This window comes from Pinus tabuliformis, chromosome 4_2 (genome assembly GCF_031772625.1).
Source record: "Pinus tabuliformis cultivar Carrire ecotype Pingquan chromosome 4_2, CPIR1, whole genome shotgun sequence".
NCBI lineage: Eukaryota > Viridiplantae > Streptophyta > Pinopsida > Pinales > Pinaceae > Pinus > Pinus tabuliformis.
The window spans coordinates 496,190,373-496,209,332 of record NC_142304.1 but is presented as its reverse complement, the minus strand read 5'-3'; the positions used below and the strand labels follow the sequence as shown (position 1 = coordinate 496,209,332).

The 18,960-nt window shown below is 34.2% G+C and overlaps 1 protein-coding gene and 1 pseudogene across 1 annotated transcript; both read left to right on the top strand.

The window, feature by feature from the left end:
- The first annotated feature begins 6,781 nt into the window (after positions 1 to 6,781).
- On the top strand, positions 6,782 to 7,885 carry LOC149170157 (DNA repair protein RAD4-like). Its single transcript, XM_089425463.1, is given in 2 exon segments — positions 6,782 to 6,818; positions 7,221 to 7,885. Coding segments are annotated over 2 exon segments (702 nt in total).
- Positions 7,886 to 7,974: 89 nt separating this feature from the next.
- On the top strand, positions 7,975 to 8,709 carry LOC149170156 (DNA repair protein RAD4-like; annotated as a pseudogene).
- The last annotated feature ends 10,251 nt before the right edge of the window (positions 8,710 to 18,960 follow it).

Genomic DNA, 18,960 nt, shown 5'->3' with positions numbered 1-18,960 from the left:
ATAATTAAAATTAAATATAAAAATTATATTAAGAGACCTAATAATAATAATGCTCAAAATAAAAGTAAGAGAAAGACTCAAAATTTATAAAATTCAGAAAATTAAGAGGGAAACAAGGTAGAAACATAAAATGAATGAAAAGGAGGAAACAAGAAAAAAGAAAAAGAATTCATGAAAACAATAGAAAAATAAAATGAAGAGCTAGAAATAAAAATAACCATGGAGAGGAGCGGGAGGAATCAAGAAGTGAGAGTCGGAGTCCAACTCTTACTTAATTTCCAACCATCATCCTTATTAAGATTTTTGGCATGCCTTTCAATCTCAATCAGTTCCCCAAGCTTCCTATGGTGGAAGTGATCCACCCTGAAAATGACTTTGGACTCTTCAATGCAGACATGGTGTTTTGTTTTCTTTGCATGCTCGGCTAGGGCTGATGAGCGGGATCAATTGTGTCTAATATCTGCAACATGCTCATGGATTCTCTGCTTAATAGACCTACCTGTTTCCCCAATATAGGGAATACCACAGGAGCAGGGAACAAGGTAGACACCCTTCATGTCTTTAGGGTCAATAGGGTCTTTAACAAATCCCATCAAATTCTTAATGGTATGGAGAGGCCTGAATAAGGAAGTGTCATTAATCCTCTTAAGGATATGGGCAATCCTATCCGTGGTTCCTTGGATATACAGGAGATGAACCTTAGAGATAGGATCAACACTAGTAGGTTTAACTCTTGGCACCTTGCATGCCTTGTGAAAGGCCTTGAGGCTTTGAGATCTGTTATACCCATTCTTTCTAAAAACCTCAAGAAGATGAGATTTCTCTTGTTCAAGGTGGCTATCATCAGATATTCTTAGAGCACGAGTAGCAAGAGTGTTGAGCACCCTGAATTTCTGAGCCGAAAAGTGATGAGAGCTGGCATGGAGATATTATTCTGTGTGAGTTTTCTTTCGAAACACTTGGTGACTGACGGAACCATCATCCATCCTGGAAAGGAGAATGTCTAGGAAGGGAGTTGAGTCACGAAATGGGTATGTATCTACTATTAATTTCATCACCTTTTTCCTCATTTCTTATCTTTTTCATGTTTTAATGCGCTAATATATTGATTGATTATCATAAGAAACAGATGAACTACTCACAAATAATATTTAGCCATAGTAACTGCTGTTTACTCTTCTTTATGCAGAAAAATGATGAAAGGAACAATTATTTTTCCCTAACGATGGAACAACATAAACCAACAAATGAAGGATGGAATGCGTCGGTTGTGGACAGGGCTGAGGGTGAATCGGGAGGATCAGTGCGAAAAAGGAAAGGTGTCTGAAGTTAGAAATCAGTTGCGAACCCCTCAGGATTGGGAGATCCCAAGGGATCACATTTATCTTTTACCCCTTTCTTATTATAAAAGAAAATGATTGTAGGAAGAAAGGGGGATGGATCTCTGTTATTTCAAATTGTAATTTTAATTTACAGACTCGTGCTGTTGAAGAATCGACCATATTGTAATGCTATTTAAGTTCCATGATTAATATATAACTGAAGTTGCTGTTCATTCGTATTCTTTGAAGTAGCTCAACAGTGTTCGTTGGTGGCTAAGGGCCTGACCTCTGGTGGATTAAACTGCTTCCTTGTGTTATATATTTCTGATTCTCACAAGTTTGATTGGTTTGATAATTTTCCTGTTTTCCGTGAGTTAATCTTATTCGCTAATTACCACTTTCCTGTGTTGAAGTAGTGTATTTCCTTTACATGTTTTACAGCACTGTCATTTGATTTGATTTACGCTTATTCCAGATTCAATTATTTAGATAGTGAATCGTATTGATTTAATCAACTGTAAGCGTTTGGTTATTGCTATCGAACTCTCAGATTGATATCATTTCCATTTGGATTGCTTTATAGAGATTGAGTATGATTTAGATTGAATCAGCTAAGAAGAGATGAGTTATTGCTACTGTGCTCTCGGCTGATGCTATTGTTACTTGAAGTGTTTATGTGAGATTTGATTATGATTTCAGCAGAGGTTTGAGTCCTGAATCTTAGATGTCATATTTCCTTTAATGATTGCAATTTGAGTTTATTAGATGTATCCATTTACTCTTGTATCAAAGGTCTATACTTCCTTTTAAGAAACATTACTCTCTAGATTCATAGCATGCACATATTGTGTACACTCTTGGAATAAAAGGACTTGCCCGGGTTGATGATTAATGTGAGGTAATTAGGAGTTTTAGAAGACACCTGTTATCAACCAACAAAGGGAAGGCATCCATTCTCTTCAACTTTCATTGTGAACTTGATGGATTCCAATTGAGAATTAAGGTGGTTTAGAAACAAATCCAATTTCTTGCGACCATGAGGCCAGATGACACATGTATCATCAATGAACCTCTTCCACTTTTTAGGGAAAAATTGAGTTGTGGCTAAAGCCTTGGTCTCAAAATATTCCATAAACAAGTTAGCGATGATAGGGGAGAGAGGGGAACCCATTGCAACACCATAAGTTTTCTCATAGAACTCACCTTGGAAACTGAAAAAAGTCGAGGTGAGGTAGAGTTCAACTAATTTGGCAGTGTCTTTGTCAGTGATGTGATTGATGATATCAATGGCCTCTTGGATGGGGATTTTGGTGTATAAGGATACGATGTCAAAAATAACCAAAAATTCTCCAGGTTCCAACTTGATTAATCTCTTCTCTTATCCAACGAAGTACAAAAGGCTTGGAAAGCTGCATTTTCATTACAAGAAACGTTTCCCATCCATTATAATTCGAAATCCTGAGATACTAACATGTATCCAATGGCACTGGGAGTAAATGCAAGATTATACATTTTGCACAAATGTAAATAATTAATGATCCATATTACACATGACCAAATCCAATAGAGTCATAGGAGGACAAACTATTCAAAGTTTAAGCCAAAGTGTGGTCCCAGGAAGCAATGTTTCAAAATTACCAATGAAGAGTTCAACGGTCAATATCCATTACAACATCACTTCCTCTCTATTCCAGAAACCCCCAGAGGTGTTCCCGTAGGTTGTTTGAGGTCTTTAATAATCGTATGTGGTTTTTCAACATATACATGATGAAGAGTACTCGCTCCCACATGCATATTTTCTATTCCGTTGCTCATATACACACTTTATATTCCAAAACTCAATTTTATATATTGTTAATATGTAAAAGGATGGGATATTGTTTTGTAACGGAGGAAAATAAATATTATAGATATAATATTTTATATGTTTTTGTCTTTTTGTAAATATTTTTAAAAGAGAGGGCAGTTTGATAATTGTTCCCAAAAATTAGTTCTTCGAACCATTTAAGACAGTTAGTCAGTTAGGCTGGGAGGGGGAATAAAAGTTGAAAATCAAGACATTGTAAGGGTTTAAATTTTTTTTTTTGGGAGTTTTGAAGTTGTGAATATAATGTAATGGGTGAAGCTCTCTGAAATTGAAGAATTTAAATCAATTTGATTCCATTTCTTGGGGTATCGCAGAAATGTCTTCTTTCTATGTGTTTTCATTATTGCATTAAGGTTTTTCTTTTGCAGCTGTTTGTGTAATGAAGCTATTGGATTCTTTTAACTAACATATTTACAAATGTTGTGAACATAACAAATAACACCTGTGGATTTTATTTAAAGAAGCCTTTGAAAAGCACTCCACCACACTGGAAATTCGCCACCATTCTCTTTCTTTCATTATTCAGTCTGCAGAGCTTAAGCCCAGATTCTTAATTTCCTAAGCCATAAAAGTTTTGTCTTCTTGTTTTTCTTCCAATCATCTCTCTAATATAAAACCCTGTAAACCTCAGTTATCTTGGCTAGTATGATTTTAAGGGTAAGTTTGAGAATTATATAATTTGTTGCAAGATTTCATGGCCTATCCCTCTAGCCACTTATTTTAAAATTTGTTTTTCATTCAATCTTGGCATGTCCCGAGCACTTGTCCCCTGCATCCAGGAATTGTCTTCGAGGTGACAACATCTTTTGGCGTTGTTTCCGTGGGTCATAGATACAAAGTTATTTTTCCTTGGATGTTAAGATCTAGATGTTAAGATCTATTTCTTGAGGGTGAACAAGATTTAAATATAAAATTGGTTTTTATTATTCACCTGGCGATTCCACTGGTAAAGACTTCACTAGAGGAAAATTTTTGCTAGCAAGAAAATGAGGAAGCAACATGGAAAATCCAGGTATCAAAATTTTAGGTTTTTCAAGGAATTTTTTATTATTATTATCAGCTTTGTTATTTGTCTTCCTCTATACATCAAAAATATATTTTCTTGCTTCACATTCTCATAGGATTGGAAGGCCCAAAAATTACATTCTTTATTGAAAAAATAAAACCTATCTTCTTTATGTATCATTGATATTGGGATGATTTCACTCCCTAAACCTAAGGAGAGAAATTATGTTTGCATTACAATACATGAAAATAACCGGTCACAATCTGAACATGAAAAAAATGATTCATTGTCTTTGGCAACCACCACTTTGCCTCACAAGCAACTCACCGCTTTTCAACTCAAAACCAGGGAAATCTTTAAACCCCTAAAGATGCCTAGAGTTCTTCATGATTATCCTTCAAAAAATTTCAAGTTTTTGCAAAATTTCTATGGAGATAACAGTGATGTTACAACTAAACAACATGTCTTGGAATTTGAGTACTTTTTGAGTACTTTTTGAACAGATTTGAAATTATTTATGAAGATGTGGCCTTGAGGTTGTTTTGACATTCATTGAAGTGGGAAGCTCAGTAATGGTTCCAATATTTGAAGGAAAATTCAATTAGTTCGTGACAGGGTTTTCAAGATATATTTATTATATATTGGGTAAAGAACAAGTTGTATGAAAAATACTTTTTGGAATTATCTACTATCAAGAGGTAGAGCAGTGAATAAGATTTAATAGAAGATTTCAAAAGCTCTATTGCAGCATGCCAAAATAAATTCGACCTCTTGAACCTATTGTTATGGTGTAGTATTCAGAGGCTCATCCTATTGACTCAACTTTTTATCTCAGGTAAAGGAAGCCTTGCACCCTAGAGAATATGTTTCTTTATGCACAGGAGATTGAGGGTAACCTTTGCGCCTCTAGGAAGCTTCCAGATCAAAATTTGCAGGAAAATCTCTAAACAAACCAACAGAAGTAGGAATCTAAATAACAACCATCAGATTTGAGTTTTCATGTGTTTAAATATGAGAATGTATCATCTTCAAGTTTTTCTTCTTCCTCTGATCTTATAATTAGTAAATCAGTTTTCTCCAAGGAGTCAAAAAAATTTCACCAGCAAGATGTTTTTACATGTGCAGACTCTACTCATGAAATGATGAATGGTCTTAACATGATGTATTTTAAAAAACCTATTATTAAAGATGGTGGTACTTGATCAACTAGTATAGGGAATTTTACTGACAACAATAAAAACATTCTAGCCCCTGATATTTATTTATCATATTACTAATTTGTTGGAGAAAGGCACGTGCCATATTTTTCAGAAAAAAAAAAAAATTAGGTTAATTTTCCCTCAACAAAATAATGTGACAAAATGAACAAAGAGTTGTGTAGCTACATCTCTGAGGAAAAAACCCTTTTATTAGGTTGTCTTAAGGAGCTAGCTACTACAAAATTCAAAGGAAATTTTGAAATTGTTGATCAAAATGATATTTTCTTCTTTCATAGTTTTTATGATCATGTAGCTAATTATATGACAACTTTATATACCAGACAACCACTATTTATAGGGAGGTATGTATCAACTTCACTGCCTCCAGATTCGTTATTATACAGATCAACGTTTATTCTCAAAATTTGGGGACAAAGTTGTGTGTGGTCCAACACTCAAAAGTTAACATGGTTATGTTGGAAATTTGTTTTCACCTAATGACAAAGAATTGATTCGTAAATAGTAGGAGCTGTATATAAATAAGCTCAGGTGTTGAGCATTTATTTCCAGTTTTAGTTTAGTTTTTCAGTTAGTCAATAAGGGCGGCAATCTAAGTTAGAAACAGGTTTGGAGGGTGTTTCAGATTTCAAGAATGTCAGATTCTGGTTTTTAGATTTCAAAGTTTTTAGATTTTTAGAATCCATGCCCAATTAAGGCCTTTGAACTGTGGTTCTTAGTACTTTGTAGAAAGTTAGAAACAGGTTTGGAGGGTGTTTCAGATTTCAAGAATGTCAGATTCTGGTTTTTAGATTTCAAAGTTTTTAGATTTTTAGAATCCATGCCCAATTAAGGCCTTTGAACTGTGGTTCTTAGTACTTTGTAGAAAAAGCGTCGTCCCCAGTTGGAGCCAGGATGTTGTAGCTAAATCCTCCCAGGGATAATAACATTTATATTGATGTTCATGGGTTACATGATAGGATTTTATGATTATTAGTTCATAAAAAAATTAAAGGTGGGGCAAATCTAACTTTTGTTAAAATAACTCACTTGGTCTTTTGCCAATCTTAAAGAAAAATGACTTTGGAATGGGGCATTTTTCCTTTTAATTCAGCATCATTCTGCCTATCTTCCAAATGCCTTTATTCTTGACTAGTTTGAGGGAATATTAGTTAGCTTTGAGAGGTTTCTAAGTGATGGAGTCAATATACACATATATGATGCTCCTTTATGGACTTTGAGAGGCTTGCAGGAGTTATGTGATATATGGTGATTAATTGTGGCAATAGGTAAAACTTATTTTCATTCAACTAATTTCGCTAATGAGGGGAAGGATAATTGGCGCATGATATGGAATATTTTGGTTCACTGGCTACCTATGTTCAGCAGCATGGCTATGATGGTCGAGGCTACGTTCAAACTTCTTGGTTAGTTGATATCCAAGAATATGTTTCCTATGTTTAGTGTGCCTCAAGACTTTTGGGACCTTCATGTATTTTCAGAAGTGCCCGTGTTGTATTTCATTGCTTCTTTCTTCTCCATTTCGGGCTGTCAGGTTGTTCATGGGAATGTTCTACAATTATGAAGAAAGATTTTAAAGGGGATTTTGAAAGTTTTTGACCCTTTGGATCAATTGGGGAGAAATAACAAATTGAACTACTTGTTTTCAAAATATGTTTTTTCTATTTGTGTTAGTAGTGTCCCCATTTCAACATGTTCACTATTTGTTGCAGTAAATGTGACAAATGTGCATCTAGGTGGTGACAGTGGGAAATGCCTTCCATTGAAAAAATCATTGGAAACATACTACTCTGAGTTTGTATTTGCAGATGCAACATCGAAACATACAAGGACAGGATATGGAAATTCAGAGGTAACCTATGATGAAGGCCAAGAGAAAGGAACTATTAAAAGAAAGGGTGACCTTGAATTTGAGTTAGAGTTAGCAATGGTTCTATCAGCTACAACAGTAGAAGCTCAGAGAAAATTTAATAATGAAAAAAATATTGCTTGCAAGGAAAGACATGACACAACTTGTTTAGACGTGCCTACATATACAAGTGTGAGGAGACATGATATTAAAAAATCCAGACTGGGTGCTCAACATAGAAACACTGTAGTATCATCGAGGAAGTTGGTTCCTTATATCTACTGGGAAGAGGTCTATTGTGAAGAAGCACCATTAACAGGAAGATGGGTGCATGTTGATGCTGCAAATGGTGTTGTTGATGGTGAGAATAAAGTAGAAGAAGGTGCGACTGCATGCAAAATGCCTTTATGTTATGTACTTGCATTTGTTGGAAATGGTGCCAAGGATGTTACATGTAGGTATGCTTCTAAATGGTAAGCCATATAACCACAATGGATTTCTTCACAATGGTGGGAAGTCACAATGAGTCCTTTAAAGGAGTTGGAAGCTGCACCATTTCCAAAGGCATCAGACATGAAAACATCCCAAGAAAAAAAGGGTTCGACCATCTACATTGAGTCTTGATATAAATCATTAGGGGTGTTCAAATGAAGTTGGATCTGAAGATTTGGTCAAATTGGAAGTATCACATATTTGTGATATGTCAACTGAAAATGATTATAGACTCAAGATTACAAGACTCCACTAGCAGATCAAAGTTCTCTGGAGGAATTTTTACTGAGCCACTTCCAATCAACCAACAGGCATATAGAAGTTATCATGTTTATGTTCTTGAAAGATGGCTCACGAAATATCAAACACTTTATCCAAAGGGCCCTATACTTTTTTTTTGATTTCGACAACCAGTCTATCCTTGAACATGTGTCCAGAGTCTGCACACAATGGAACAATAGCTACAAGAGGGATTGCAAATCAAGAAATGTGAAACCCTTGCAAAGATTGTGAAACCGTCACGAAATCTAGCCAAGGAATGTTCTTCCAGTCCTGCATTATTGGAAGAGGATTGTTTGGAAGGGCGCAACACTGCACTATTTGGGAAGTGGCATACATAGACGTTACATTTTCCATATGTTGTGGGTGGGATTGTGCCAAAGAATGAAAGAGGTCATGTGGATGTATGGTCAGAAAAGTGTCTTCCTCCTGGTAATGTGCACCTAAGGATGCAACGTTTAGCGCCTGTTGCAAAGAGGTTGGGAATTGATTTTTCTCAAGCCATGGTTGGATTTTAGATTCACAATTGATTTTTAGTGCCAATATTTGAAGGCATTGTTATCTGTGAGGAATTCAGAGATGTAATTTTGTAGGCATATTCGAAAGAAGAAGAAAGGAGGGAAATTGAAGAGAAGAAAAGGACATTCCAGAGGCAAGGCAAGAGGTTATGCATTTAGAGAAAGAATTGAAAGAGGTAGATGATTCATCTCTTCTCTTATCCAATGAAGTGCAAAAGGCTTGGAAAGTTTCATTTGTATTGCAGGCATTGTTTCCCATCCCTTATGATTCGAAATCCTGAGATACTGACATGTATCCATTGAAATTGGGAGTAAATGCAGGTTTATACCTTTTACACAAATGTAAATAATTAATGACCCATATTATTCACAACGAAATCCAATAGAGTCATGGGAGGACAAACTATTCAAATTTTAAGCCAAAGTGTGGTCCCGGGAAACAATGTTTCAAAACTACCCATGAAGAGATCAACAGTCAATATCCATTATGACATCACTTCCTCTCTATTCCAGAAATCGCTAGAGGTGTTCCCATAGGCTGTTTGAGGTCTTTAATAACCATATGTGGTTTGTTAAAATATACATGATGAACAGGATTGGGGCCCGCACACAGATTTTCTATTCCATTGCTCATATACACACTTTATAGTCAAAAACCTGATTTTATATATTGTTAATATGTAAAAGGATGGGATATTTTTTTGTAACAAAGGAAAAAAAATATTATATATAATATTATATATGTTTTTGTTTTATTTGTAAATCTTCTTAAAAGAGAGGGAAATTTGATAATTGTTCCCCAAAATTAGTTCTTCGCAAAGTTGAAAATCATGACGTTGTAAGGGTTTAGAGTTTTTGGGAGTTTTGAAGTCATGAAGGTAATGTAATGGGTGAAGCTCTTTGAAATTGAAGAATTTAAATTAGTTTGATTCCAGTTCTTGGGGTATTGCAGAAATGTCTTCCTTCTCTGTGTTTTCATTATTGCATTAAGGTTTTTCTTTTGCTAGTGTGTGTAATGAAGTTGTTGGCTTCTTTTAATTAACAGATTTACTAATGTTGTGAACATAGAAAATAGTACCTGTGGATTTTATTTAAAGAAGCCTTAAAAAAGCGCTCCACCACACAGGAAATTCACCCACCATTCTCTTTCTTTCATTATTGAGTCTGTAGATCTTAATCCCAGATTCTTAATTGCCTGAGCCATAAAAGTTATTTCTTCTTGTTTTTCTTCCAACCCTCTCTCTAATATAAAAACCTGTAAGGCTTAGTTATCTTGGCCAGTCTGATTTTAAGGCTAAGTTTCAGAATTATATCATTCGTTGCAAGTTTTCATGGCCTATCCATCCAACCACTTATTTTAACATTTGTTTTTCATTCAATCTTGGGATGTCCTAAGCACTGGTTCCCTACAACCAGGCACTATCTTCGGGGTGACAACCGATTTCATTACAGGTTTGCTGAGGACATCCAGAGAACATGATTCTAATATGGTTTTGCTTGATAGGTTGACTAAGGTAGCACACTTCATTCTAGTGAAGTCTACTTATTCAGCTAATGATGTAACACATGTCTTCATCAGAGATATAGTGAGATTGCATGGTGTTCCAAAGAAGATTTTGTCAGATAGGGATGCTAAGTTCACTTCCAAGTTTTGGAAGGATTTATTTGGAGGTTTGAGTACAGAGTTGGCCTTCAACACAACTTATCATCCACAAATATATGGAAAGATAGAGAGGGTCAATATAATTCTAGAGGACATGTTGAGGATGTATGTGATGCATCAACAATAGAAGTGGGAAGAGTATCTTCCACTAGTTGTGTTTGCTTACAACAATGGGTATCAGGAGTCACTAAGGATGTGTCTGTTTGAAGCAATCTATGGGCAGAGTTGTAATACTCCCACCAGTTGGAGTGATCTAGTGAGCAGGTTGTTGATTCGACCGAACATGTTGGTAGAAATGAAATAGGAAGTGTTGGTAATCAAGAAGAATATAAAGGCAATATAGGACATGAAAAAAAGTTTTGTAGATCACAACAGGTTATTTAAGGAGTTTCAAGTTGGGGAACATGTGTACTTGCGCGTCAAGCCCAAGAAGAGATCCTCCAGGGTTGGGTCATTAGTGAATTTGGAAACTCAGTCTTGCACGCCTTTCGAGATCCTTGAGAGGATTTGACGAGTGGCCTATCGACTTACACTACCTTCAACAGTGAAAATCCATGATGTTTTCCATGTTTCATTGCTTAAAAGATATGTGAAAGATGTTGAACACTTTATTGATTGATATATATTGTAGATGGAGCCAGAAGGAGAATTTTAGCCGGAACCTTAGTGTATTTTGCAGAGAAAGATGCTCAATCGAGAAATCAAGCAGGTTAAAGTGCAATGGAAGCACTTTGGGCCCATGAAGCGACATGGGAGATGGCTGATCAGATGCAGGCTATGTATCCTTCATTGTTTTCCAGTGGAGGCAAATGAGTTTTGGTTTATGTACATATTTATATATGGTTGTCATTGTACATACCACAATGATTTGTGTTATAAAGTGCCAATAAGTGGTATGGTTGTCATGTTGCTATGTTTGTCTTGTTGGTTTGGTTTTCAGCAGGTTGTTCATGGTAAATACTACAACGAGCTAAGTTATAAAGCTCCATGGAAAGTATGTTTTGATTTTTAGTGGTCTTGCTGGTTGTAGGTGTCATTGAACACCAAGGATGGTGTTCCCGCTAAGGGGGAGGGGTCTGTAACAAACTCAACTTAAAAATTCATGTAATAAATTTAATAAAGGCAAAATAGTAACCAAGGTCATGGGATACATATTCCAATATGAATGTTGGGAAAGAACGTAGTGATAGGAATCAGTTGTGATTAATTAATGGCTGTGGAAATTGGAAAAGGAAACGACAAAGGCTTTGGAAAGGCATGGGGCATTTATTGGAATTTTATTTATGAAAACAATGGAAAATAGGAGAAAAGGAAGGTGAAAGGTCACATGTTTCATGTGAGGAGGAAAATGAAGAAACTAGAGGCCTCAATGATAAAAAGGATTATGAGGATCAGTTCATAACTTTGGTCAGTTGAAGCTTTTTTCAGTTCAGTGTTTAACACCCTCATTCTATTCTCTCTCTCATACCCTTGGACACTTATAGTTTTCTTGGAGCACTCTTGGAGGAGTGTGGCATACTTAGGATTTGGAGCAAGAAGGCAAAGGAAAAATCAGAAAGCATAAGAGTACATTGAGATCAACAACTACAACAGGTTTTTCTTGCAGATACCGAGTTTCATGTATGACTTCCTTGCTATTTTTGGCATGTAAGACACATGCATGTGGTTTCTTGGTTATGATTTGTCATTGGCATGGAGGATTTCCTGGATTGACAGTGGTTTTGCCTAGCCTTGCCATTTCCTAGATAACCATGGTGTTGTGGGTTTTATCTTTTATTTTCTGGTTGGTGCTCATGTTCCTTATGGTTGTGGGTTGAGTTATTAGTTCCTGGATCCTTGGTTGGACAAACACTCTCAATCCCTTGGTGGGTTGAGTTACTAATCCTAGAAGCCTTAGTTTGAAAAATGCTCTGGAGCCCAACGACCATTGTGGGTTGAGTTACTAGTCCTAGAAGCTAGGTTGGAACAAATTCTCTGGAGCCCTAGACAACTTGGATGGAGATTGATTTGGTGATGGTTAGTGATGTTTGACCATGAGGTGGAATCATTGGTTGAGGGTTGAGGCCTTTTGGCCTCTAGAAGGATTAGTTTGGTTTTCTTGGTTTATTCCATGAGATCCCACATTCATGCTTGGAATATGGCACGAGGGTGATTGATTGAAAGAGAGATTTGGTTCAACCCAATCTATGGTCAGGTGGTACATGGAACCCCTTGACTTGGTTGGATTTGTATATGTTAATAAGAGCTCTTTCCTCTTATGTTCTATGTGTAAATGTACTTGTTATTATGTGGCTTTGATGGTTGTTCTATCATCGTTATTATTTTTGTTATATTTTGGTTATAAGCATGGTTTATGACATACTTGAGTTATGGCTCTCATCATGTTTGATTAGCAAATGAATGGTTAATGAATGTATGACCTAATATATGATAACACAGTTAATGTGAGAGGGCATCAAACCTTCTTGAAGAATCTCAGATAAGTATGAGGTCTCTATGTTCATATGTGTTTTTATGACTTGTACATTACATGTTCCTGATGTGTTTGACGAAATTTGTGTCATGGGTAGGGTGATTTAGCTCAACTCCTTGTTCAATTTTTTGCATTAGAAGCCTTGTCTTCCTGTTATCTATCGTTTTTGAGAATTTCATCAAGTTTTAGGCATAGGCCTGAGTCCTAGCCCTAAAAAAGTGGCTCATAATTCAGGGTTGCTGGCAAGGAATTGCCTGAAAAATATTGCAGTCACATGGAGGTCTTGTTCTGGGTGTGAATGGAGGGTTACAGTCACTTGGAGATCTTGTCATGGGAGATACTAGAAGTTATTTCAGTTAAAAAGCAAGTTAACTCAGGGGTTGGACATCTGGAGTGGTTGGTTAGCCCCTGGGGGTCCTGGGGGTCCAGAGGAAGGTCAATTTTGTCTTGTTTTTGTCGATTCCACTTCCTTAACTGTACTTGGGGAGTTGAATCATATCATAGTAACTCTTCGTCGCATATTTAAGCCTGTGGATCGGTAAGATTGAGTAAGTGTGGGAGGAGGGTGTTACAACTTCCATACATGGAAGGTTAAAATTCAGCTACAACTGATGAATAAAAACTAGGGGCTTGTTAATGGCATTAAGAAAGCACCTAACGATCATGCCCAATTAATCCTTTGGAAAAAAGGGAAGAAAAAGCAAAATCTATTATTGGTCTCTCTCTCTTAGATTCTCAGCTTCACTTAATAGATTTAGAGAAATCTTCTGCAGAAATATGGGAAGAATTAAGTAAAATATTTGGAGAGAAAGTTGTGAATGAAAAATTCACCTTAAAATTACAACTATTCAAACTAAAAATGCATGATGACACATCTTTGGCTACTCATATAAATGAGCTAAAATCTCTCATAAGGTAGTTGGCAGAAATTGGCTCTAAAGTAGATGATGAAGATGCAAGGGCTATATTGTTGAATAACTTATCTTCAAATTATGACAATATTATTTTTACTTTAAGCCAATTATCTTTTAAATCTCTGGATGAGATGATAGCAACACTCCTAGCAGAAGAAAAGAGAATGAAAGCGGGAGATATTGAAGGCAATTTACAAACTGGAATTGCACTCTTTTCAAAAGGGAAGAAGAAAAATAGGAGCTCAGTTGAATGTTTCTATTGTCGAAGACAAGGACATACAACACTGAATTGCAAAATCCATGCCAAAGATCTTCTGAAAGGAAAACTGAAAGAGTCAGCAAATTTAGCAAATACAGAAGATATATCAGATTCTATATCTGAAAATTCTGCAGAACTTGAGAGTGAGGAAGAATACACTTCTAAGCTTCTCAAACTCTTCTAGGATTTATGCATCTATATGCAGTTTTATTATGTGGTGTGTATTGCAGTTTTATAATGTGTTATTGTCCAAGTGAAATGTGAAAAATCAAATGAAGAACTAATTGTGGAAAAAATTAACATATTTTCAAATTGGTGGTTCTCTATGCATACGGGGACACAAGAACATATCACTAATTTGATTATGTATAATCTATTATAAGTCGATGACATCCTTTAGAGCCAGGAACATCAACTTACATGCTAATTTGATTATGTGTTTAAGAGGTCACCTTATATAATTGACTTCTGAATACATTCAGTACCCAGACAACCTTCCTAGATAACTGGGGAATACAACATAAGACAATATGTTCAACATATGGAGGTGTGCCCATAGGATGGTTCATTATTGAGATTCATCTGTCATGATCCGGGAGGTCGAGAAGCGTCAATTATGCAAAGTATGTCAACAATGGCCTAAAGCGATTGTCTTAAAAGGACCAAGTGATAGCTTGAAGATTTGGTAATGAAGAAAGAGAGGTGTTTGCAAGATTTCAGAGTGGGTGTAAGTGTTGATGAAGACTAGTGAGATAGAGATTAATATTATTGTTGTAATATGTGTTTTCAGTGCTTTCCATGTAAGAATTAAGGGAGGGTGTTGGAATTAATGCTTCCATGTCATGTGTAGGTGTCATTGAGAGTCCCAAGGTGTCAATCTAGAAGATATTGATTCCTATGCTATGAATTGGAGCTGTGTCATGTTTGAGTCATAATTTGTCGAAGTCAGTGTTTTATGTCCTATATATTGTAACAGTTGTGATCAATAATAAAATAGTGAAGTGTGATTTTGTGTTATGTGTAATCTTTCTATCACTCCCTCTATTGTTTTCAATCACATTTATATTTAAATAGGTTATAAAATTAGTGGTAGAATATTAAGAAATGAAAGATGGACAATAAAGTTTTAATTTCTTTAAATCTTAAATAATTAAACCATGCACTAGGATTGAAAGTTGATAGTAAGAATAAATTTTCAGTAAAATAAGTCTTCTAGATTAATCACATTGTTAGGATTTGGTCGATGAGCATGCTGCAGACATTAGACACAATTGCTCCTGCACATCATCCCTAGCCAAACATGTAGAGAAATCGAAACACCATGTCTGCATTGAAGAATCCAAAGTCATTGCTAGGGTTGATCACTTCCACCACAGGAAACTTAGGGAAGCGATTGAGATTGAGAGGCATGCCAGAAATCTTAATAGGGATGATGGTTGGAAATTGAGTAAGAGCTGGATTCCAGCTCTCTCTTCATGATTCCGCCTCCCTTTCCTCTCCCTCTCTCTTTTTAATTGTCTTCCTCTGGTTTCATCATTTATCCCCTATTATCCTTATTAATATTCTTTAATTTCATGTATTTAACATAATAAGTATTTTTAACAGCCTCTCCTTAAATTATATTTTTCTCTTTAGCAACCACCCCCCACCCCAACTTTTTATATTATGTTTTTTTTTAAACCCCTTAGGATAATTTAGTTCTTATTTTATTTCCCCTCTTGACCTTTCCTCTTTCTCATTTTATTTCTTGCAATATTATTAAATTTGTTAATATAACTAAAAATATAACATAGATTAATAATATTTTTCTAGTAATAATTCTTAGCCTATAACTCTATTTTTATATAATTTAACATTGCTATATTTCTATTTAAGGGAAATAAGCAATCATCTAACAAACAACCCTATTAAATTGATAATATTAATAAATAATTATTAAAATATATTAAAATCAAATATTTTAAATTATATTATTCTTAACCACTAGTTTTTAACTAAATATATGGGAATAAGTCCACCCTCAACAAATAATATTATATAAGGTGATATTATTAAATAATATTAAATGTATAATATGAACAAATAATTATTAAAACATATTGAAATAAAATATTTTAAATTATATTATTCCTAACAACTAGTTTTCAACTAAATATACAAGAATAAGTTAACCCCCAACAAATAATATTATATAAAGTGATATTATTAAATAATTATTTTATATAAATCGATAATTTTGAAAAATAGTATTTTATATTTAATTATTTCATAACAGCGAGTTTTTAATTAATTATACAATATTTCAACAGATATTTCCCTATCACCAATTCTTAAATATATATTTTTTAACTAATTTACCAACAACTAATTTTTAACGGCTAACTCTGGGCAATGATGCATCCATGCTATTTATTCCTACAGATCGATTGATTTCTCACCTTGTCCTGAGGATGAACCACATTAGTTGGTTCAAAACGTCGACCAAATTTTAACAATGTGATTAATCTGGAAGACTTATTTTACTACAATATGGATCACAAAAGTCTTAGATCTAACAATAAATTTTCATTTATTAAGAAGATTTTCAGCGTAAATCACATGTAGAAAACCTTTGTGACGCGTTTCGAACCAACTAGTGTGGTTCATTGTCAGGACAAGTTGGTTCGAAACGCGTCATAAATATTTTCTATATGTGATTTACGCCGAAAATCTTCTTATCTTCTTAATAAATGATATGGATCACAAAAGCCTCAATTCAACAATAAATTTTCAATAAAAAATAAGACTTAAGAGTAAGCTATCCAACAAAATTGTTATTTTTATAGGTCTATAATGAAAAGTGAATGTCTCTTTGTGAGTCAATATGAGTTAAATGTAATATTTATTCATGATGAAATAACAGATCATGGATAAAAAAAGATAATGTAAAAGTAGTAAATAACAAAAGTTAATAATTTGAAGCAATATTTAGTCATGTCATGGATATAATGGATTCTCATACCAAAAATAAAAATAAAAAATACAAAAGTAGTAGAGAACCAATGTTAATTATTTGAAGTATGTATCAGATTGAAATTTGATACTAAGAATAGTAATATATTTAGAGAATAAGCAAGTCAATAGAATAGTTATTGTTTTTATGATTAAAGAGTTTTGCAATAGAGGGGTTGGTTTATAAAATAAAGTGGATGTTTTTTTGTTTTGTTATTAATATGAGTTAAATATGATATTTAGTCAAGTCAAATATCAAGAAAATAATGAAGTATGGACTACAAAAATATAATGTAAGGGTAGTAGATAACAATTGATTATAGCTAGATGAGTTAGTTTGATTAGTTAAGTGTTATAAATTAAAATAAAAAATTTTGGAGTCCAGTCATCGATCCATTATTTATGATATGTTAATATTATATGTCTTTGAGAATTAAGCATACTATAACATATGTATATTATTTACCTTTGATACTAAGTATTGATGATAGTGAACTTTAGAGTTTTCCATGTGAAAATGATAATAGTAGATAATAATTGGACAAAAAATGTTCAAAACACCATAGACCCATTTTTTCTCATTCTCACTCAAGTTAGAAATTATGTTATGCGAAAAATTGCATAAAAATTATGACTTACATTGGTCAATGTTAGTGAAATTAATACTAGTTAATAGGTAAATGGAATCCTATAGTCATGCTTTGGGAGGAACTAATAAATTAGGATGTGAAGTGGATAAATTAATTTTTTGATCATGCACATAGACTTGTATAAATTTTGGTGCATAGTAACCACTAGTAAGTCTATGAGTTTAGGACTTTACTCCTACATAAGTGCTAAGGAAAACATAATTAATGATAAGAAGTAGCTCTTGGTAAATATATTTATTTGCATCTTATTCCTATCCATTTTGTAAAATTTTCTTAAGTTATGGTGGGAAGTAACTGGTGGTAAATATGTTATTTTCCTCCTCTAAAGCTTAAGAATAAAAAATCACTAGAGAAATCTATAAAAATAATGCATGAATATTGCAACCATATCTATAAATTATGACATAAAATGTGAGGAAGCTATCCACATGGCAGTGTCTTGTGCAAAAAATGTAATAATATCTTCAAGTTATGATCCAAACACATGTTTGAAAAATATTTTTTTAATAATATTGAAAATAAATATTTTTTTTTTCAAATTTAAACATTACAAAATGCATTGGTCATGTTAAATTAATAGTAGTCAACAAATAAATGGATTACTATAGTCCTATTTTGGTAGGGACTAATAACTATATTTTTTATTAATATTTAATAATTAATTTCTAATATATTTTAGAAAACTTAAAAAAAAAAAACATAACAAAATGTAAACCATCAAAATTTAAACTTGTCACTGTAATTAAAAACATTTTATAGTGGGAAAGATTCCTTGCAAAAAATAAACCTATAAAGAGTATGTTGTAATGACCACCTAATAGGCCAACTCTTCTTAGATAATAAGATCGACCGTGTTGACTAGATTATATGACAAGTAAGGTGTATATTAATAAGTTGTGAACATCTTTACATGTCAAAAGATAATAATATTGATTGCGTCGAGTAGATTGTATGCCAAGTAAGGTGTATATTAATAAGCCACAAACACCTTTACCTTGATCTATTGTTTAATATCATTGTCTTTTGAAATAAATACAAACTAGTCCATATTTTTGTCCTAAATGTTGGCATTATGATTCAAGTGTTGTCCTTGATGGCAACTCACTCAGAGGTTGGTACAGATGCTCAGAAGTTGGTACAGGTAATGGCAACTTAATCAGAAGACAGATCCTAGTACAGCTTACCAAGGAAGTTCATACACGCAGGTTTGTTAAGCCCAAGTCGCGTGTACACGCAGGTTGGCTTCAGAAAAAGCGCGTGTATGTGGAAAAGTACCTTTGGTCCATGGCGGTTAGTCCTTGGAAGTTGTGCCTATGGTTTCGGACCATTGTGTCTCGATGGGCGTGTCGATCCCTAGTTTTGAAGTTGATGGTATTGTGTTTCTATGGTTTTGGCTCTTGGTATTGAACAAGGCCTAAGGCTATATAAGGAGAAGATCACTAGGCAAAGAGACGTGTGTG